Source organism: Megascapheus bottae, chromosome 6, assembly GCF_031878675.1.
Source record: "Megascapheus bottae isolate mThoBot1 chromosome 6, mThoBot2.hap1, whole genome shotgun sequence".
Taxonomy (NCBI): domain Eukaryota; kingdom Metazoa; phylum Chordata; class Mammalia; order Rodentia; family Geomyidae; genus Megascapheus; species Megascapheus bottae.
Window position 1 is genome coordinate 81146894 of NC_143514.1, and position 21267 is coordinate 81168160.

The window sequence follows — 21267 nt, forward strand, 5'->3', positions numbered from 1 at the left end:
AGTCAGACTTCTCAGCTGGCAGTCTTGCATCTTTCCCATCCAGCCTTCCGGCCGGACAACGCGGGACTCCAAGAACCGCCCGGCGCTCCGGGCCTGGTGCCCTGCTCCAGCCTCTCCAGGACTGCTCACCTTGGCCGCGGCTGCTGCCGGCAGGGTCTCCCCGGAAGCCCGCCCGCCCCAGCCCGGGCTCCTCCAGGTCCCCCCGGGGCCCCAGCGCCTTCTGGCCCCGCCCGCCCCCAGGCCGGGGCCGCGGTCTCCCCGGCAGCCCGGCGGCGGCGTCGGGAGGGCGGATGGCCCCGAGACGGAGCGGGCGGCGCGGTGGTCGCCGGGCCTCGGGGCGGCGGGGCGGGCGCAGAGGCGGCGCCGAGGCCCGGGCGGAGGCATGCGCCCTGGCCCGCCCCCCGCCCCCGGCCGAGCGGCGGGAGCCGAGCGCGGCCGCGGCGGAGGCGGCGCCGAGGGGAGGGGCGGCGGGGCCGAGCGGAGCGCGCCGCTCCGGCCAGCGGGAGCCGCCGCCAGGATGTCCCGGCCCGCGGGCCGTGCCGCCGCCAGCCGCCCCCGCGGTCCCCGGCGGCCCGCCTTCGGCCCGGGGCCGTGGAAGCCGCAGCTGGAGCCAGAGGCGGGAGCGGCGAGCGGGCGCCCGGGGACCCGAGCGCAGGGTGAGTGTCGCCGCCCGGGTCCCGAGCGGACGGGCGGGAAAGCCCGGAGAGGTCCCGGCGGGCGGGGCTGGGGCGCCCCGTTAGGCGCGGGGTCCGTGGCTCCGCTCAGGGCGGGACGCCCCTCCGCGGGAACCTTCGGGGGAACTTCCCGGAGCCCGCCGCTCCTCGCTCCCCTGCTCGGGGCCTTGCAGCGCCGCTCCCGGGGCTCCCGGGCGGGGGTTGCCGCCCTGGGGGTCCTGGGCCCTCCCTGCCCAGCGCCACCCCGGGGTGCCCGGGGCGCCCGGCTTCCAGGCGCCGCTGGGACGCGCCCTCGAGGCTGGGCATCCCGGGAGCCCGCGGGCGCGGCGGTGCTGGTGTGGGGGCAGCGGGGGAGACCCGAGCCCCGGAGCGGGAACCGCCGGCGGTGGGGTCGGGTCGTGCGCTGCGCGCCCCGCCCGGGCCCGGGTGGGGCCCCTTGGCACCGGGGCGGCGAGGCCCGCGGCGGAGACCGGCGAGGGGGCGGAGTCCGGCGGGCGCGGCCCGAGCCCGGGGAATCCTTTCAAGTTCTGGGTTCTCTTTGTTGCGCAATAGAGCCCCGCGGCCGCGCGGCCCATTGGCTGCGTGCCGTGACGTCACGCCGAGGCCCCGCCCCGCCCGCGGAGCGTCAGGGCGGGGTGGGTCCCGGCCCCGGCACCTGCAGTCGTCGCCCTGCACCGGGAACTGGGGTTGCATGCTCAGGAGCCACGTGGGAACTTGGCAGCCGGTCCCAGCCCGGGCGCGGCCCCCGTGGCTGGCGGCTGCCCCCTGTGAAGGACGAGCCCATGCCAAAGCCAGCCTCTGTGCCTCCCCACTTAGGGACCCCGAATCCCTTCCCCATCCCTCCCCATGGCTCCCCGTCCAGGCCGCAGAGATGCCGGTCCCACCTGCCTTCCCCTGGCTCGCGGTGCTCCTTGGCAGGCAGCAGGACCGGAGGCTCAGAAAACCCCTCATCACTAGGAGCTGACACCTGCCTAGGCAGGGCATTTTAGAGTGAGAGAGGCTAGGAGTACGGCCTCAGGCAAATGGAGATTGGATCCTGGCTCTGGCACTTGGACAAAGGGTTGCTCCTCTGTCTACCTCTACTGAGTCACCTTGAAAATGGGGATGGAAAACTGGAACTGCTGGCCTGTAATCCGAGCTCCTCAGGAGGCCCAAATCACAGGATCCAGGTTCAAGGCCAGCTTGGCAGAAAGTTTCCTAGACTTCATTTCCAAAATAACCAGAAAAAAGAAAAACAAAAACAGAGCTGGTAGAGTGCCAACATAGCAAGCGCAAAGCCCTGAGTTCAGATCCAATATCACCAAAAAAAATTAGATGGAAAGGCATTGTATGTTTTCTCTCATATGCAGAAAAAAAAAAAAAAAAAAGAGGCCAGGAGCGTGGCCTGGTGGTAGAGTGCTTGCCTAGCATGCACAAAGATCTGGGTTCAATTCCTTGGTACCACATACACAGAAAAGGCTAGAACTGGTGCTGTGTGACTCAAGGGTAGAGCATTAGCCTTGAGAAAGCTCAAGTACGTTGCCCAGGCCCTGAGTTCAAGGCCCAGGACTGGCAAAAAGAAAAGAAAAAGAAGGATGATGAGCCAGGTCCAGTGGCCCACACCTGTAATCCTACCTACTCAGGAGGCTGAGATCTTAGAATCTCAGTTTAAAGCTAGCCCAGACAGGAAAGGCTGTGTGGCTCTTATCAGAAAAAGCTAAAAGTGGAAGTGTGGCTTAAATGATAGAGCACCTGCTTTAAAGAAAACAGTTGCCAGGTGAGGTGGCTCACGCCTGTAATCCTAACTACTCAGGAGGCTGAGATCTGAGGATCTCAGTTCAAAGCCAGCCCAGCACTAAAGTCCATGAGACTCTTATATCTAATTTACAACCAGAAAATCAGAAGTGGCACCGTGGCTCAAGGAGTAGGGCTGTAGCCTTCAGCTGAAGGGCTCAGGGACAGTGCCCATGCCCAGATCTAGTTTGAGCCCCATAACTGACAAAAAAAAAAAAAGGAAGAAAGAAAAGAAAACAGCTAAGGGATGCCCAGGCCCTGAGTTCAAATCCCAGCACAGTCACAAAAAAAGAAAATTGGGATTATTTGTGAGCCTGCAAAAGGGGAAGGGAGAAAGGAATTATGCACATGTGAAAATAAAATAGTCTTAAAAAGGCGAAAGTAGGTAAGATTAATAGAGAGGTGCAAAGAGCATTATCAAACCCCCTCTGTACAAATACTATGCACTAATTTTAAAACTAGGTATGGCAGTAGTGCCCATCATACAAGACTGCTGGAACACTGGCTCGGGGAAGTGCACCAGTCTTCAGGAGGAATGGGCTCCATGAAGGGCTGTGTTGGCAGCTCTCTGTGGTGCTGTCCCACCACCGGTCAACACGTGGGCAGGGAAGGCTGCACCTGGCCCACCATGTCACACTGGGTCCGACAAGCCTGCCTGGGCATCTGCCAGGGGGCCCTGGCCAACCCGCCAGGTGCCTGCTAAGTCAGGTTCCATGTTTGTCTGTGGCCTCCAGCTCACTGAGGTCATACCACACTGCCTGCTGAGCCCATTCAGGCAGGCTGCCTGGCACACTGAAGGAGAAATGCGGTTCTGTGGTCACCTTACCCCGAGGCCATGTTGTTACGTCCTGACTCGATATATCCATATATACTTATGCATATACACATAGACATGTACACCTGTACATATGCTACACGTGTGCACACATGCAGGCACACATATCTATGTTTGTATACACTTGCATGTACTATGCATGTACATATGTGTGCCTTTGCGTACATGTGTGTACATGTGTATGCACATGTTTGTATAGGTGTGCATGCACGTGTATATTTGCATGTGTGCACATGTCTGCAAGTGCATGCACACGAGTATGTGTTCGTACATGTGTGTACATGTGTGTATACACATGCACATTTACACATCTGCCTGCAGAACTGAGGCTCTGCCAGATAACCAAGCTCAGTGTCTTGGCTGTAGGAAAGTATTTATGGAGTGCTTACCGACCCCGCTGAGCATTTTCTCTGGCATAGCTCATTAACCATCTCCAACACTTCAAGACACACACTCTTCTGAGATGAGGAAACAAGGCACAGAGTCATCAGGCCAAGAGTGGCCTGAATTGGATCCATACTCACTCCCTCTCCTGTGCCTTTGAGAGTACAGACAAGGAGGTTTCCTGGCCGCAGGAAAGGCTGGTGGGGAGTCAGACAGGGTACCCCATCTCCCGTGCTTGGGAAGTGGAGGCCACTGTGCAAGCAGCAACCTGATAAGTGTTCAGCAAGAATTTTCTCTGGCCGTAGCAACCCCCCACCTGGAAGTGGCTCAAGGACACTAGTGGGTGCACGTGCTCTAGGGTGTGGTGAACGCCAGTCTCTGTGTCTAGGGCAGAGGGATCCTAGAGTGTGCTGGGGACCACAGACATCCCAGGACTGCAGACAAGGCCAGTAGAGCGGCTTGCCAGCTGGCTGGGAACAGCAGCATTGCCTTCCCTGCCTGGGAGCTGGGGCGCCTGGCTAAGGCCACAGGGGCCCCTTGGCAGCGGCAGACACAGTCTCTGGGGCATCCTGTGGTGGTGGCTGTGGCTGGTGGTCAGAGACCAAGAATACTGTTGGCAGAAGCAGATGAGATGAAGCAGGCGAGCCTTCATTTAGTAGTGGGCCTCGCCCTATGCCCCTGCCCACACAGGCCCAACAGTAGGAAGGGGCACCTCCCCTGCCCTGCACCCGAGTGCCTGGCTCATGTCCCAGGGAAACTGGCAGTTCCTGTCTAGGGTCCAGGTCCAGCCCAGACATCTTGAGGCCTGTGCAGCCTGAGTTGCCCAGAGCTCACCACACACCAGGATGGAGGGGGGGGGGGGACTTAGACGCCAAGCCTTGATCAGGAGTGAGTAGAAATAACGAATGTGTGCTTCTGGGGCTCCCCTGTCTACAGTCCCCTGGGCAGGAGGCCCCAGCAGAGAGCCAGACCCTTCTGAGACTCCAATATAGCTTCCTGCATAAGCCAGGCTGGGACCCGTCATGATGGAACAGCCCAGCGCTCCCCTGCTGTGGTCAGAAGGGGGTCAGCCATTGTGTTTCCCCCCCGCCCGCAGCTGCTCACGGTCCCTGACACCCCCAAACCGCCACCCGTGGGGGCTGCTGCTCTAGAAGGAGGCCAGGCTTGCGGGAGGATGCCTCGGCCACCCGACAGCTCCTGCCTGCACCATGAGTGATGAGCGGCGCCTGCCTGGCAGCGCAGTGGGCTGGCTGGCATGTGGGGGCCTCTCCCTGCTGGCCAATGCCTGGGGCATCCTCAGCGTTGGTGCCAAGCAGAAGAAGTGGAAGCCACTGGAGTTCCTGCTGTGCACGCTCGCAGCCACCCACATGCTCAACGTCACCGTGCCCATCGCCACCTACGCCGTGGTGCAGCTGCGGCGCCAGCGCCCCGACTACGAGTGGAGTGAGGGCCTCTGCAAGGTCTTCGTGTCCACCTTCTACACCCTCACGCTGGCCACCTGCTTCTCCGTCACCTCCCTCTCCTACCACCGCATGTGGATGGTCTGCTGGCCGGTCAACTACCGGTGAGTCCAGCATCCGGGACGTGGATAGGGTGAGCTTGCCACAAAGGCGGTCACCTGTGAGGACCTGCGCCCTGATGGGTGGGCACAGGGAGGGCTCTAGGCTGCCAGGGACGCACATGCGTGGGCCTGCATGACTGTACACCAGTGACCAGCACAGCAAGGCCCAGTGAAGCCAGGAGCGGAGGACTCACGCCTGTAATCCTAGCTGCTCAGGAGGCTGAGGTAGGAGGATCACAGTTTAAGACCAGCCTGGATAGGAAAGTCCACGAAACGCTAGTTCACTGGCAAAATAAAAAGAACTGTGTCTCAAGTGGTAGAGCACTAGCCCTGAGGGGAAAAACTCAGGAACATGGCCCAAGTTCAACCCCAGAAGTGGCATACACACACACACACACACAGGTATGGCTAGAGGGACTAGGACAGGGACAGGTGACAGAGTGTGTGTTCCTCTGCGTCAGAAACGAGGCTGTGTGCTGGCTGTGCTGTGACCCTGCAGGTCCTGTGTCCAGGGCAGGCTTGCAAGTAACTTGGGGTTTCTCTGTCCTGCCCTGCCCCGTGCCAGGCTGAGCAACGCCAAGAAGCAGGCTGTCCACACCGTCATGGGCATCTGGATGGTGTCCTTTATCCTGTCGGCCCTGCCCGCCGTCGGCTGGCATGACACCAGAGAACGCTTCTACACCCACGGCTGCCGCTTCATCGTGGCCGAGATTGGCCTGGGGTTTGGCGTCTGCTTCTTGCTGCTGGTGGGTGGCAGCATGGCGATGGGCGTGGTCTGTACGGCCATTGCCCTCTTCCAGACCCTGGCCGGGCAGGCAGGGCGGCGGGCGGACCGCCACACCTTCACCGTGCCCAGCATCGTGGTGGAAGACGCCCAGGGCAAGCGCCGCTCCTCCATCGATGGCTCCGAGCCGGCCAGAACCTCGCTGCAGATCACCAGCCTGGTGGCCGTCATCGTGGTGATCTACGACTGCCTCATGGGCTTCCCTGTGCTGGTGGGTGAGGGCACCATGTGGGCAGGGCGCCCACGGACACGGACGCTCGGGTGAATCCCCCAACCCCAGCTCTGGAGTTGGGGGTGAACCGCTGCCCCCACTTTACAGATCTGGAAAGCAAGGGGAATGACGTCCCTGATGTCAGGGAAGTTGTTGCCAGACAAACCCAAATCAGGCCACGCGGGTCTTCTGCCACCCTGTGGAGGGATTCACTCCTCTCGAGGCAGAGGGGTCACATGCCCGTGGCCTCCAATGGGCCCAGGTCCCAGAGGTGGCCAGTGGGTGCAAGGCACTGGGTCAGGGCAGCAAAGGCCAGGCAGGCCTTGAATGTCTTTGGGAAACTGCACTTGACTCTAAGGGTTAGGGAAGGTGAGGGTGCTGGCTAATCTGAAGAGGGCCTGGACAGCAAGGATCCAAAGTCCAGTGGGACTTCCAGGGGGTCCTTGCTGTGCAGCGGGGAGGAACCCGGCTGGCCCCGGAATGAAGTCTGCATTCCACAGCCAGCCCTCCCACCCAAAGACTCCAACTGCTGGGGTAGGGGCTCTGGAGCAGGATCGGGGGGTGAGGGCAGTCCCGGGTTCTGTCTACCCCAAGTGGGAGGACGCTGTTCCTTGAGGAAGTGTGGGATGTGAGCAAGGCAGCCAGTGACCTGGCAAGTTTCCATATCTGCGCTGGCCCTGCCCCTCCAGCAACAGCCTGGCACCCCTACTCCAAGGCCCTGCAGGCAGCCAGGCTCCCCTTTCCCACGTACTCTGTCAACAGAGGGAAGAGGGAGGGAATGTGGTGGGGACCGTGGCCTCCAGGAGAGCCTCTCTGTGGAGCACTGCCGCCCATTTCGTGAGATCAGAAACTACCTCCCCACGCAGTGTGATGTGGACTCAGCCTCCGGCTGAGCAGCTCTCCGCTCATCACACAGCTCACAAACAGCACAACCAATATCATGTCTCCAGAGCCCCTGCTTCCACTCTGTCTTAGGAATCTTGTAACACTGTCTGGACAGGTGAGGGAGCAGTGAGGCCTGAGGAAGTGACCCAAAGGACACCTGAGTGGATCCTGGGTCCTCAGACTCTTAGCGTCTGGGTTCTAGGCCTGCAACGTTGGGATAGAAAGGAGGTCTCTAGCCAAGAAGAGCCAGGAACCAGGGTCAGCACAGAAGTGCAAGCTTGCAGCCTGGTTCTCCAGGCCTGTCCAAAGAGGGGACAGGGATCCTGGCTTCCACTCTGGTGTTCTGAGAGTCTGGAGTTGTCTCTCCTCCTGTGCCCCCCCCTCTTCTGCCTCCCCCTCCCCCTCCCCCTCCTTCTCCTACCTCCTCCCCACCCTCGCTCCTTCCTCCCACTCCCTCTGGGCAGTGAACCATTAGACCTGCTATGGAAACAGGCTGGGAGGGGTGATGGGGAGGAGACCTGGCAGCCAAGTCCAGCCCTGTGCCCACAGGTGGTGGGCTTCAGCAGCCTGCGGGCCGATGCCTCTGCGCCCTGGATGGCGCTGTGTGTGCTGTGGTGCTCTGTGGCCCAGGCCCTGCTGCTGCCTGTGTTCCTCTGGGCCTGTGACCGCTACCGAGCCGACCTCAAGGCCGTCTGGGGAAAGTGCATGGCCCTCATGGCCAACGACGAGGACTCAGAGGACGGTGAGGATGACCTGGGGTGGTCTCTGGGGAAGGGGCATGTGGTGAGCTTACTGGGATTGGTGGAGATGCCCATGTGGAGGTGACCCATCGGGCCAGATATTCCCTGTTCTCATCTCAAGCCCAGAGCTCCACAGAACATTATTGAATCCTGTTCATCACCCCCAGTTAACAAGCTCTGGTTACCACACAGAGACTGCAGACTCCAAAATCCTTGTGTAGCACTGAGCTCTCAGGCTTACACCTGCTGTCCTAGCTAATTAGGAGGCTGAGATCTGAGGACCAGGGTTCAGAACCAACCCAGGCAGACAAATCCTCAAGATTCTTACATCTCCAGCTAAACAATAAGAAGTTAGAACTGGAGGCGTGGATCAAGTAGTATAGCACCAGTACAGAGAGAAGAAAAACAGAAGCAAGAGTTCAACATCCTTGAGCTCAAGCCTCAGGACCTGCACAGAAACAAGGAAAGCTAGTGAGACTGTTTCCCTAGGCCCGGCCCTGGCCATTCGGCACAGTCAGGGCATGTGTGTTTATTAGATCCTGGGAGCTCCTCTTCCCCACCTCCACCTTCCAGAGACAAGGAAAGGGTGGACAGCTGGACCTTGAAACCAGCCCCTGCTGTGCCGTGCCCAAGGGGGTCACTAGGACATGCTGCCACGCTCCAATGGCCTCAGGCCCCTGTGTCCCCCTGCAGAGACCAGCCTGGAGGGCGGCGCCCCCCAGGATCTGATGCTGGAGCGTCCCCTGGACTTCAGCTATGGAGCTGACTTTGTGGCCCTGGACAGGATGACCAAGTATGAGGTCTCTGCCCTGGAGGGGGGCCTGCCGCAGCTCTGCCCCCTGCGGCCCCTGACGGAGGACAGGATGCAGTACCTTCAGGTGGGTGTGCTGTGCGGCGGGGCGGGGCCGGAGGAGGTGTGGGCAGGGAGGGCAGCCCCGTCTCTGTGACCGCTGGGCTCTGCGCCCCTCCCCGTCCTCCTGGCGCAGCACCGTCCCGGAGCGGCGGGGCGGGGCGACCCCGGGGCGCGGTCAGTGAAATCCGCTGGGCCCGCCAGGTCCCGCCTACCCGGCGCTTCTCCCACGACGACGCGGACGTGTGGGCGTCCGTCCCGCCGCCCGCGCTGCCGCCGCGCTGGGACTCCGGCGGGGACCTGGCGGCGCCCGCGCGCCGCGGCAGCCCGCTGGCCTGCGCCGAGGACGCGCCCCCGTACCGCCCGCGCCGCCGCTCGGCCGAGAGCCTGCTGTCGCTGCGCCCCGCGGCCCCGGGCGGCGGCGGCGGCCCGCGCCGCGCCCCCGACTCGCCCCCGGGAAGCCCGCGCCGCCGCCCCGGGCCCTGCGCCCGCTCCGCCTCGGTCTCGCTGCTGCCCGACGCCTTCGCCCTGACGGCCCTCGAGCGCGAGCCGCAGGCCCTGCGCCGCCCGCCCGCCCCGGCGCGGCCCTTCCCCGCCGCCCTCGACGGCGCGGAGCCGGGCGGGTCCCCGCGGCCCCCGGGCGGCGGCTCGCGGCGGAGCCCGGGGCCGCGCCGGGCCGCGCGCGCGCACGCGGGGCCCCTGCAGACCGGCCGGAGCGCGTCGTGGGGCGAGCCCGGGGGGCTGCACGCGGCGGGCGGCGGCAGCACCAGCAGCTTCCTGAGCTCCCCGTCCGAGTCCTCGGGCTACGCCACGCTGCACTCGGACTCGCTGGGCTCCGCCTCCTAGACCCCAGCCGCGCCCGGGGAGCCCACGGCCCGCCGGCCCGGGCAGCTGGCGGGGTGCAGGCCTGGGCCGCCGCGCACGCACTTCCTACCTTGGCTGCGATTTCCCGGTGCGAACCCTGGGACAGGCCATGGCCAGACAGAACAGATCCGGGCTTCCAAGGCCTGTCGTGCCCAAGTCTGGCACTCCACCGCCCTTCGGTTTGCTAATTGGAGATGCGAGTCTTTCATGGCCCGAACCTGGAACCGAGACCCTCGGGTCCCCTCGACAGGCCTGAGCCCCGCCGCCGCCCGAGGTTTTCCCTCTGCACTGCCACTGCACTCCCCAGCGGCGCAGATGCCAAGGTCTCTAAGCACAGGATCTTCAGAGCCCCCAATGCTCCCTTTCGCTGAGATCTGCCTTGCTCTCGCTTCCCTCTCCTTGAGCAGGTGACCATGCTCTCTCTCAGGTCAGGGCTCATTGAAGTGCCCCGGTCCCATGGCTTGCCCGGGGTGAGAGGTCACCTCTCAGGCTCTCTACCGGTCCTTTGTGAGCATGAGTCCAGCTGTGGCCCTCAGGCTTGAGGCCTCCCACTCAGTACCCCTTTACCCCTCTGGGAAATCACTTTGCCCCAACTAAGCACAATGCTTTTACAACCTCACCGTGGGCACCACAGCTGGCCTGACCGCCATTAGTGTCCTCATATGCATTACCCCACAATGTCCGCCAGCCCACCACATTATCACACCACGAAGGTGCCAAGGACTAAAGCAAGGGGAGATGGACTTCCTTTCCCGGAGGGACTCACTTCCAGCCTCACCCCTCATCTGGCAAGGATCAGGGTAGAGGTCTCTGCTCCTCTGGGGAACCCCTTGCTGGCATGGTTTCTGCCAGCAAAGTGGGCCCAGGTCTCCCCAGGAGAAGCAAAGTCCTAGAATACCCATGACCTTGAGCTGCAGGAGAAATAGACCTCAGCAACCCTGGAGCTAATTTCTGGATCAGCTTGTGGTCTCCTGTGGCTCAGGTGGCCACGCCCATCCCTTCTTTTTTCCTACACAGGTTACAGCTGCAGACTGTGGGGGTATGGGGGGTGGTGAGTGAAGTGGCTGTTGGTGAGTAAAGGCAAGGGACAACAGTCCAGCCCAGTCATGGGGGGCTGCCCTGATTAATGCTGCTGTTCCTTCAAGGGTTGGGGCAGAACTCACCAGCTAGCCACTGTTTCAACACACACACACACGTCATCTGAGTTTTCACTTCGTACTTTATATCCAGTGACAATACCTGCTGGGGACAGAGTCCTCCCACATCACTCCAGTTCTGATTTTTGTAAAACTTAAGGATCTCAAGCAGAGAACCCTGGGGTTTGCCGTGTTTATAAGGAGCTTGGCCCTGGCTATTCTGGGGAGGGACCTCTGTCCACACACCACCACCTAACCCAGAATGTTAGGGATGTTTGTAGTTTTTTTGGTTTTTTTTTTTTTTTGAAAACTGGGTATTTCTCTTCTGTACAGGACCCAATAAAACTTTCCTTAAGATTTGCACCTGGTTTCTGAGCCTTGGTCAAACCCCAAGCAGCGCCGATCAGCTACTCCCAAATGCCTCTTCCTCTGGAGCCTGGCTGGTGTGTCTGTGTTTGAGTCCCAAGTAACCAGACAGACCTGCAGCCACAATCGTGTGAAACGGTGGGTGGGTAACTCGGCCCAGGGATGGCAGGGCAGGCGGGCTTGGAGCCAGGCATCCTCAGGCCTGTTGTGTGACAGACCCCTGATGGAACTCAGAGGCCCCTTTTTAGGTCCGCAAGTGCAAAGTCGCCACCTGGTGGCAGCAGAGGGCTTCTGGGCGCCCTGGGAGTGAAGGCTGGAGAGGCGTCTAAAGCGTCGGGTCCTCCTGTCCTCTGGTGCCGGGGAGAGGGGATGGGCAGTGGAAGCTTTACGACGCTTCTCCAGGATGGGACCGGGACCGGCCTTGCACATTGGCAGGCCAGGAGCAGCCTGTATAAAGGAGGCACTGGAGGCTCACGATGGTCATCCTGGCTACTCAGGAGGCTGAGCTCAGAGGACAGGGCTCCAAGCCGTCCCAAGGCCAGCCCGTCAGACTTCCTCTCACTGATCACTGAGACTGTGACTCAGGCGGTGGAGTGCCGGACTTGCTCGAAAAAGCTAAGGGGCAGTGGCTAGGCCCCAAGTTCAAGCCCCACTCCTGAAACAAAGGGCGGGGGGAGGGCGGAGGAAGAAGAAAGACGTACTGGAACCCCCTTGGCTTACACATACCTTTATTCTGCATAACACTCTGGGTAGAGACGCTCAGATCTCACCCGCGCCGCTCTGCGCGGAGGCCGAGCGGAAAGGACGCGAACTCGAGGCTGGAATCTCCAGCACTGCCGTCCGGTACCGAGCCTCCCCCGGCTGCCGAGGTTCTGGGCTCCCTGGCCGACCCCAAGGTCAGGCCGGGATCGCAGGGTGCAGGCCCGCCGTGCAGGCCCAGGGGTCTCCGCCGCGCGGAAGGTGTGCACCTCCCACGACAGGCGCCGGCGGAGGCCGATTTGGGACTCGGCGCGGGCGGGGCGTCGGCAGGGGGAGGAGCGTCCGCCGTGCGGGCGGGGCGTCGCTGGAGGCGTGGCCTGCGGGGCGGAGCCGGCGGCGGGCTCGGACCCCGGAGCTGGGGGCTTCGGAAAAGGCTTGGCTCAGGAGAGCGCTCCTGCCGACCGAAGAGCGCGCGGGAGCCGGGGTGCGGGGGGCGGTGGCATCCGAGGGTCTCGTGGGGGGCGGCAGGCGTTGCGGGCTGGGCGGGACCCAGAGCGCTTTGTGCCGGTGGGAACCGAGCGCTCGTCGGGGGCTGAATGGGCCGGGGCGGGGCGGCGATTCTCCTCGCTGCGAGGGGTCCGCTCTGCGCCTCGGCCGACGGCGACCTTCCCAGCGCCGCGCTGCCGGGGGCGGGGCTGGAGGCGGGCCGCCCGCCGGGGGTCCCTGGGAAAGGGGCCCAGCCCCTCCGGAGGAGGCAGGGGAAGAGGCTTGGCCTGATTGGGTGGTGTGATTTCTGCCCACTCGGGCTGAACGGGCGCGAGCTGGCTCGGGGTGGGCCGCGCCCACCTGGCCACCCCTCCTCGGAGACCCGATCGTTTGGGCGGCTGGGGGAGCCCCGCGGTTGCCGTGCGTGCACCCCAAGTCGGGTCTGCTGCCAGACCACACGCGGTCCCGTGATCCAGAGATCTTGCGTGGGTCTCACCACGGCCGCCAGACGCGCAGCCCGGGCCCTGGACTCTCAGCCCGGCTGCGTGGCGCTGGTTGCGACGCCGGGGCGTTGGTGCCAGAGCCAGGGAGAGCTGCCTGGAGGAGGAGCCGAGGTGGCGGGGACCACGAACCACCGGAGGACGGCGCAGGAGCCCAGAGCGCAGGGACGTCCGGAGCCGAGGCGCCGCCGGCGGAGGGCGCCTCGGGGCCCGGGCTGGAGCTGTCCGTGGTGCTGCCGTCCGCGCGCGCGGGCACCAGGGGGCGGCGCAGGCCGCCGCCGCCCTGCTCGCCACGCCGTGGGAGCTGGCTCCTGCCAGGCAGGCCGCCACGGAAGCCCGACGGGTACTCCGCTCTGACGGGCACCGGCCAGAGCCCTGGAGGGAGGGGAGCAGACAGCACAGGTGTGGAGGAGAGGTAAAGGGTGGGAAGAAGGATGGAGAAGAGTGAAGCCATTCGAGGGTCACTTTGGTCCCTTCCTCCCCCTTCTCAGCATGCAGACCTCTGCCCAATGGCATTACAGTCCCAGGCCAGAGCCCCTCCTCATCCGGCTGAACACCTGCCTGCCCCCGCCCCGCCCCCAGCTCCCTTAGCCAAACATCTCTCCTTTAAAAAGCTGGGTTCGGTGACACATGCCACCATGGCTTGGATTCAGAGGATTGTAGTTCCAGGCTAGCCAGGACAAGCGGTTTCCCAGACCCTGTCTCAAGCAGTTGCTGGGCCAGTGGCTTGCACCTCTGTCATGCCAACCATTTGGGAAGCATAAATAGGAGGATCAGGGTCCTGGTGTGGCCCCACATTGCAAAATAATCAGTGCAAAACAAGGACTGTGGTGGTGAATGATAGATGATCTGCTTAGCAACTGTGTGGTCCCGAGTTCAAATCTTGGTTCTCCCTGTCTCTGTCTCTGTCTCTCTCTCTCTCCCCCATCATGCACTTAGAACCATAGCTCCACTCCCAATTTTCTGGTGGTTAATTGAAGATAAAACTCTCGTGGATTTTCTTGCCTAGGCTGGCTTTGAATCAAACAAAATCCTTAGAGCTCAGCCCCCTGAGTCACTAGTATTATAGCTGTGAGCCACCAGTGCCTGACTTAAAAATGTTTCTGAGACACATTTGCCTAGGACCTTTTTTTTTTGTTTTCACTAGTCCTGGGGTTTGAACTCAGAGCCTGAGCACTGTCCCTGAGCTTCTTTTGTTGTTGTTGTTCAAGGCTAGCACTCTACCACTTGAGCCACAGCACCATTTCTGGCTATTTCTGGGTATGTGGTACTGAGGAATTGAATCCAGGGCATCATGTATCCTAAGTAAGCACTCCACCTTTAGTCCTCTTGTTAATCTTTGGATTAGTGCTGGGATTGTAGGTATGTAACAGCAGGCCTGGCCCCATCTTTCCTTTATCTGACTTTGTCCTATCCTGCCTTTGCTCACACAAGCTCTCCTTCCATCTGTCCCCTCCAATCCCTCCAAGTCCTCTACCTTGCATGGAGTTCTGAAGGCTTTTCATGTACTTGACGCTCAATTCCAGGATGTCTGCCTTTTCCAATTTGCGTTTCCGGATCTGTCATTTTGTACAAGGGGTTCTTAGCTGGTGAGACTGCCGTGCAGGGGGTGAGGCTGGGTTGGGTGGCTCTGACCTTACCTGCTGTGGGTAGTGCTTCTCTAGCAGCGACTTCAGCTGCTCCAGGGACATGTTGATGCGGGCTCGGCGCTTCTTCTCCATCAGCGGCTTGGAGATCTGTGGACCAACAGCCTTGAGAGCGGCTTGGGCCTGTGTCTGGGTCTCCCACCCTCCACCCCCACTGGTCTAGAAGGGCCCCACCCCAATCCCTGACGACTCCATACCTTTCGGAAACTGCCAGCCGGGCCACGGGAGCTGCCCTGGGGAGTGGGCTCAGTGCCCATGTTGCAAAGTCTGCGGGGGTAAGAGGCAGCCTGCTTTAATAGGGGCCCCTCGTTTACATGTCAATGAGGCCCTTGGAACTCCAGAAACCGGGAGGGGGAGGGGACAAAAGGGGAAACAAGGGGAAAGGTCCCCACATCCCTCCTTAGGACCCTTCCTATAGCCCAGGCTCCTTTTGGTCTTCAGGACCCCTCCTCTTTCCCTGGATGACTCTTTCCTCTTTCTCTGTCTATTCCCATCTCTCTCTCCTACCACTTCCCAGGTCTGAGGAACTTCCCCCCCAGACCCACCCCCTCGGTGCCTTGTTGGTCCCGGATGCCATAGGTGGTGGTGTCACCTCAGGGTATATTTACCCCAGGATTTGGAGGGCGAAAGGCTCACGGGTCCCAGGCCACATGATGACTACACAGAAGGACTGATGAAGACACGGAGGCAAGGAGAGTGGAGCCACTGGATGCCTTTCTGCTGCCTTCACGCTCCAGCCTCATGGCAATGGCGAATTAGTCGCCCTAATGTTGGGACAATGTAGCGATTTTCTGCCTGTGGCTGCTCAAAGCCTGGCTCAGGCCCGGCCCAAGGGGGCTCTGCGGCAACATGTGTCCCATTAAAGCATGCAGCCCGCCCGCGGGCCACAGCAGGCCTCCTCCTTGCAGCTTACTCTCCCCGGGTCTGAGCCGGGAGGTCGATGCCGCTAGCACCGACTTAGACCCTTGCAGCTGGGAGGCAGGCAGGGTGAGCTGGTGAAGGGAGGACAATTCCCCTACCAGGAAATCACTGGGCGTCTACCTAATCTGCCCCACGCATGGATATCTGGGGACAACTCCCGACGGTGCTTTGAGGCCCGGTAGCTGGACCTGTTGCTGGGCTCCCAGGTGTTGCACCTGGGCATGGGAGCCCAGTGGACGCGGGCCCTGGACAGGCCTCCTTAGGGGATCCCCGGAGCTGGCCCTGGACCCCGCTCTGTATCGGGATCCGATGGCCTTGGTGGGGTGTGTGTGTGCGTGAAATGGGCTCCCCACTGCCTGGGAGGCCACCACCAAGTAGCACGAGACAGCCAGGCCGTGGGGCACGGGGCGTGGAGGGGCTCAGATCGGCTCTGCAGGCCTCGTCGTGGAGGAGGGGCCGTCCCGGATCCCGGGTGCCCCCCCGCCTCTCAAGCCGGGGGTACCCCCACCCCTCCCCCGCCGTCCGATGGGTCTGGGGGGGTCGCGCCCGGGCTGCCTGGCTCCTAGGCGCCAAGCAGCGACCGTGGAGAATCGCGCCCCGCCCTCCCCCTTTCAGGCCGAGGCAGTGGCCACGACAGTTGTGGGGCGCTGTCCCTCCTGGGACTGAGGCCGGGCGGGGCCAGACCTGGGCCGACCGGGGCCCCGGACGGGCGGCGGGGCGGAGGCCCCCGGGCGGGCGCTGGCACGCGCCGGGCAGCTTTGAAGCGCCAGGGCCCGGCGGGCGGAGGCCGGCCGCGGGCGGGGGCGGCGCGGGACAAAGGCGCCGCGGGGAGGCCGGGCTCCTCGGCGGGCACAAAGAGGGCAGCCGAGTGTTACGGGCATTGTGCGGGCCGCACAAAGCGGCCCCCGCCCCCTCGGGGCCGAGCTCCGGGCGCCCCGCCGCGCGCGGGCCTCCAGCTGCGGCGCATCTGTCCCGAGGCCGGGCGCGCGCCTCGCGGTGGGCTCCCCGCCCCCCGGCCCGGCCCCGCGGCGCGGGCCCCCCGGGCCCCGCGCCCCTCCGCCCCCCGCGGGCCGCGCCGGGCGAGGCCGCTCTCGTGGGTGGCTCCTAAGCAGTGGAAAATTGACCGCCACAGGCGCTAATTCGCCATGTTCTGCTTCGGCCGGGGAGGCCGGGGCGGGATTTCTCGGCGCCGGTCGCTCCGCCCTCCCCGGCCCAGGTCTCAGACCTGCCTCGGCCCTAACCTCACCCTCCCCGCAGCTCCAGCTCTGCCAGGCCCGGGCGCGTGTGCCGCGGCCGGCCCTTCCTGCGGACGGATGCCCGACGGGTGGGCCGCCCTTCGCCTGCACAGGCGTGGGGCTGGCGCGCAGAGTCTGTCAGAGCCGGGGCGCTGTACTGCGCTTCTGCGCTCAGGGCTGGCACCCCAGCACGTCCAGTCTTCTGTGCTTCACTGGAGGTGAGAGGCTCACACCAGGATCCTCAGATCTCAGCCTCCTGAGTGGCTGGCAGGGCAGACTGTAGTGTCTCCCCCCACCTAAACTCTACCCTCTCTAATACTAGAATTCGGAGATTGCTGGCTCTCTCCATTTCACTCTTGCCCCTGTTCAGTTCTTCTTCCTCGGGTCAGCCAACCTCCCTGAGGAATGAAAGTCAGATTTTACCCAGAGTGAGATCGCTGGAAGAGATGCAGCCCTTTCCCAGAGACCCACCCTGAGGGCTTGCGGCTGTCCCTTCCCTCGGTAACATCTGCATGTCCAGCCTCTGGGGTCAAACCTGCACCCCGTCGAAAGAGGAGCAGAGAAGCCTTCTCAGAAGGAGGAGTGAGGCAGCCACTCACCCTGTCCTCTAGGAGGGCGAGCAGGACAGAACGCGCTAAGGCTGCCGGGAAGGTCCAGGACCAACTTAGAAACTGGGCCATGCACTCCCGTTCTGTCTTTAGCACCCGGGGTCCCCAGGGCACCTGGAAAGCAGCACAGCTCCATGAGGAATGTGGGAAAGCCTAGGAGCCCTTTGCCCATTTAAGGAATAAAGTTCCTTTGGTATCTAATTCCGGAGGGTTCTCTGTGCCTCAAAGGCTTCTCAGAGACCCCCGTCCTTTGTCACCTAGAAAGTTTAAGGAAAAATATAGCCTGTACCTTTTGCATCCCTCCTCAAAACATTAAATCAGATCTGCAAACCCCTACCAGAAATCCTACCTTCCATCCCAGTGATACTCTGGCAGGGCAGGGCAGGGCAGGGCAGCAGTGGTGGCTCACATCTGCCACCCTAGCTCCTCAGGAGGCTGAAATCTGAGTTTGACAGCTTGAAGCTAGCCTCAGCAGGAAGATCCTTGAGATTCTTATCTCCAATTAACCAGGAAACTGCTAGATGGGGAGCTGTAACTCAAGAGACAGAGAGCAAGCTTTAAGCAAAAAAGCTAAGGGCCAGCACCCATGCCTTGAATTCAAGCACTGGTACTGGCATGAACACAAAATGAACGGCTAGGAATGTGGCTTAGTGATACAATGCTTGAAGCCTCAGGTTCAATTCCTCAGTGCCACATAAACAGAAAACACTGGAAGCGGTGCTGTGGCTCAAGTAGCAGAGTGCTAGCCTTGAGTTAAAGAAGCTCGAGGACAATGCCCCAGGACTGGCCCAACTAAATAAACAGACAGATAAAGGAAACTGCTAACTGCTGAGCCGCTCCTGGAGTAATGCTGAGTACCCAGAACTGGTGAGGAGAACGTGTGCTCCCCTTTGCAGCTGTGTTTCAGAGTGGACCAAACTGATTGCTCCATGTAATTACCTACTGGGACCCAGCAAAAGCCCCCAACGACTCAGCCAATTGTCTCCAGATGGGGTTGGAGAGGTTGCCATTGTTTAACTCTCTTTATCTGCATTAGAACCCCGAGTAGCCTGGCAGCCAAGGGCTCTTCAGGAGACAAAGGCCGGGACTCCAGTGAGTGTATCAACACTGACCGGGTTGGCCCTGCTCAAGGAGAGTGAATTCAGAGGGACCCTCATTGTCCCTGCCTTTTGTGTCACCCCCTCCCCAAGCTGGCTCTAACCTTTAAATATTTACCCGGCCTCTTTGTGCACATATGACTTATGCACTTTGGGTTGATGTGCTCATAAATTACACATCATTTACCCGTTTCCAGACTAGAGAGTGAAGGGGCTTTTTCATTCCTCCAGTCTGCCTGCTGGGGAGAGTTACAGACTCGGGACAGTTCCCCTCCTCCCGCCTCCATGTGCATACTGGATAGAACTGAGGCCTATAGGAGACCGGGCATCCGTCCCGAGGAGGAGGAAGTGGGCAGTCTCCTGGACATCTGTCCTGCTTGCTTCCAGGCTTCCAGATTAGGATGGAAAGTTCATTCTGAGCCACCCATGTGCAGGTGGAAGTGGTTCAATACCTGAGAAGGGCAAGGACTCCTGTCCATTCTTAGAAGTCTCTGCCTTGAAGCAACTTTACCTGTCATTGCCTTTGGCAGGACTTTTGCTGACCGTCAGAGTTGACTTCCTTGTTGAACTATATACTTAAACCCTGGACCCCTCGAGTTCTGGGCTTCTTCAATCTCCAACTCTGCTCCATGGTACTTGGAACCCCTCCTCAGTGATGAATAAAATCCCATCTGATCTCTTGAGGACTCTGACTTCTCTCTTCCCTTTTGTCCAATTAATCTTTCCTAACACCCTCTTCCCCATTCTCTCTTACTCGTTAAAGCCAAAACTTGATAATGCTTAGGGCTATCTAAAAACATCGGGCTGGGAGTTTGGCCTAGTGGTAGAGTGCTTGCCCAGCATTCATGAAGACCTGGGTTCAATTCCTCGGTACCACATACATAGAAAAAAAATGCCAGAAATTGTGCTGTGGCTCAAGTGGTAGAGTACTAATGTTGAGGAAAGCCCAAGGACAGTTCTCAGGCCCTGAGCTCAAGCCCAGGACTGGCAAAAAAAAAAAAAGCAAAAACAAAAAACAGGAAAGATCCCCCATCCCCCCCAATAACACGGGGAGGAAGGAAAACCATTCTAGCCTATAGTGGGGATGGCTGGATGGGGGAAGGGGGCTGCAAAGGGACCCCACAGCATGAGAAAGACTTCCTTTGTGCTTGCCTGAGAGCTCCCAGAACAAAACACATTCACATGCTTATTTACAAGGAAAGGCAAGCCAGGCAGCCCAGGGCCAAATGCTTTTCTCTTTCTTCTGTCTTTGCAGGCTTCCGAGCTGGAGCTGACGTGCAATGTATTTGTTTGATCAGATTCCTTTCCTTTTCGGTGTAGCTCAGCAACTTCTAGAAATGTCCCTTCCTTAGAGTGCAGCTCCACCTGAGATGGTCTCAAAGGGAGTGATGGGCCAAGAATGGCATCTGGGCACTCCAGCTTGGCTTCTACATTGTTTTGTGCCCCCAGAATGGCAAGGAGTGATCTTTCCCCGGGGGTAAGACAGGGCCACTGTGGAGTTGGGAAAACCAGAAGACATTTCCCCCTGCTGGGGAGGGTTTTCCCCCCACCAAGGCCCAAGCTCTCTCCCAGAAGTAGAGGAGCAATGAGTACCCCCTAGTGGCCCCGAGGTGTCCTGGGGCCCAGAGGCCAGGTCCTTGGGCTGGTAGGAGCTCCTGTTCTTAGTCCCTTTGTTTGTTTATTGCTATGCTGGTGATATGTTAGGCAAGTGTTCTGCCATAGAAGCATAGAGCCTGACTTGGGTTTTGAAACAGCTATCTTTCCAATCTCCATCGTCTGGATATAGCAAGTCTCCTTAAAGCATTGCCTCAACCACTGTGCTGAGCTCCACAGAGTACCAGTCCGTAACAGCGAAATCAGGAACTGTGTTTTACAGGAAGCATAGGGTCACAGCACTGACCTGCCATGGTCATCACCAAGCTGGGATGGGATTGCCAGCCCAGGCTCTCCATCCACATGCACAGCCACCAAGATGCCTGCCAGGACCTGCAGGAACAAAGGAGGCGCAAGATATAGGGCTGGCATCAGTGCTAACTATTCCAGTAGGCTCCAAGGTCTCTGGGGCTTGTCCCTTCCTGCCTCAGGCTTCCACACTCAGTGCCAGCTCTCCTCGCTCCTTCTTGTCTGCCTCTCTCATGCTGTCATGCCAGGGGGCAGGTGGGCACACGGGACTCTGAAGTCCACAGTCCTTCCCCCTGTAGCCTCCCATCCTAGGGCTGCTGAGCACTCCTCTCTCCCCACCCTACTTGCCCATCCACCCTTGCGCTGTTTATTCTGGCCATTTGCAGACTTTCCTACTTCCTCCACTGCTGCTCACTGAGCTGGGTCGAGGTGGTGAGCTCGGCGTGGAGAGCAGGGAGAGAGAGGCTCGCTGGGGTCTGATAGGAGGAATGCGTTCTGATGTTCCATGGCACATAATCAATAGCGTATTAGATGTCCCCAATGACTTGAAATAGAGGAGAGCCTAGAGTGAGGAATACCCTGTCCAGAATTAACCACTAGTCAATATATCACATCCAGCCAGGACTGGGTGGTCCACGCTTGAAACCCTGGCCACTCAGGACGCGGATGCTGAGAATCACGCTTCAAAATGGACTTGGGCTGAAAAGTCAGAAAGACTCATCACTAAGTCAGCAGCAAGGTGCTGGAGTGCAGGAGTGGCTCAAGGGGTGCAGCACCAGGGCCCGCCGGTCCACCGGTGGTGGGGTCCTTGCTAATTTCAAGTTGTTTCTCAGGACGGGAACTTTGCGTTGAGTTTGAGGCCAACTGCTGGGCGGGTCGACTTCTCCAGCCAGCGCGGATGCCGCCCAGCCGGGCGGGGCAGGCCGGTCCCCAGAGGCCGCGGGCAGGGCCGGAGCCGGAGGGCGTGGCCAGATCCGGGGCGTGGCCAGAGCGGGGCGGGGCAGGAACCGGAGGGCGTGGTCGGGGCGGGGCCAGAGCCGGGGGCGGGGCGTTCCCGCCAAACTCGGCCACCGGCCGCTCCGGGCGAGGTTCTCGCGAGAACTTGCCGGC

General features: G+C 60.8%; 2 protein-coding genes across 2 annotated transcripts; one reads left to right on the forward strand and one right to left on the reverse strand.

The window, feature by feature from the left end:
- Positions 1–613: 613 nt before the first annotated feature.
- Positions 614–9543, forward strand: Gpr153 (G protein-coupled receptor 153). Its single transcript, XM_090333930.1, has 6 exons — positions 614–656; positions 4763–5230; positions 5793–6222; positions 7657–7849; positions 8541–8725; positions 8902–9543. Exons 2-6 carry the CDS (start codon positions 4875–4877, stop codon positions 9541–9543), a joined length of 1806 nt encoding a protein of 601 aa, XP_090190056.1. The 5' UTR covers positions 614–656; positions 4763–4874.
- Positions 9544–12740: 3197 nt separating this feature from the next.
- Hes3 (hes family bHLH transcription factor 3) lies at positions 12741–14478 on the reverse strand. The gene is made up of 3 exons (XM_090333931.1): positions 14389–14478; positions 14226–14307; positions 12741–13123 (listed from the first exon to the last, which is right to left on the reverse strand). Exons 1-3 carry the CDS (start codon positions 14467–14469, stop codon positions 12741–12743), a joined length of 546 nt encoding a protein of 181 aa, XP_090190057.1. The 5' UTR covers positions 14470–14478.
- Between the last annotated feature and the right edge of the window lie 6789 nt (positions 14479–21267).

What these genes read in the sequence shown, in the direction of transcription:
- Gpr153 (XM_090333930.1), top strand. Translation starts at nt 4,875, where the DNA reads ATGAGTGATGAGCGGCGCCTGCCTGGCAGCGCAGTGGGCTGGCTGGCA. An exon ending in TGCTGGCCGGTCAACTACCG is followed by an intron (nt 5,231 to 5,792) that starts GTGAGTCCAGCA and finishes GCCCCGTGCCAG; the next exon opens with GCTGAGCAACGCCAAGAAGC. An exon ending in CGACGAGGACTCAGAGGACG is followed by an intron (nt 7,850 to 8,540) that starts GTGAGGATGACC and finishes GTCCCCCTGCAG; the next exon opens with AGACCAGCCTGGAGGGCGGC.
- Hes3 (XM_090333931.1), bottom strand. Translation starts at nt 14,469, where the DNA reads ATGGAGAAGAAGCGCCGAGCCCGCATCAACATGTCCCTGGAGCAGCTG. An exon ending in AGAAGCACTACCCACAGCAG is followed by an intron (nt 14,308 to 14,388) that starts GTAAGGTCAGAG and finishes ACAAAATGACAG; the next exon opens with ATCCGGAAACGCAAATTGGA. An exon ending in CCTTCAGAACTCCATGCAAG is followed by an intron (nt 13,124 to 14,225) that starts GTAGAGGACTTG and finishes CCCTCCCTCCAG; the next exon opens with GGCTCTGGCCGGTGCCCGTC.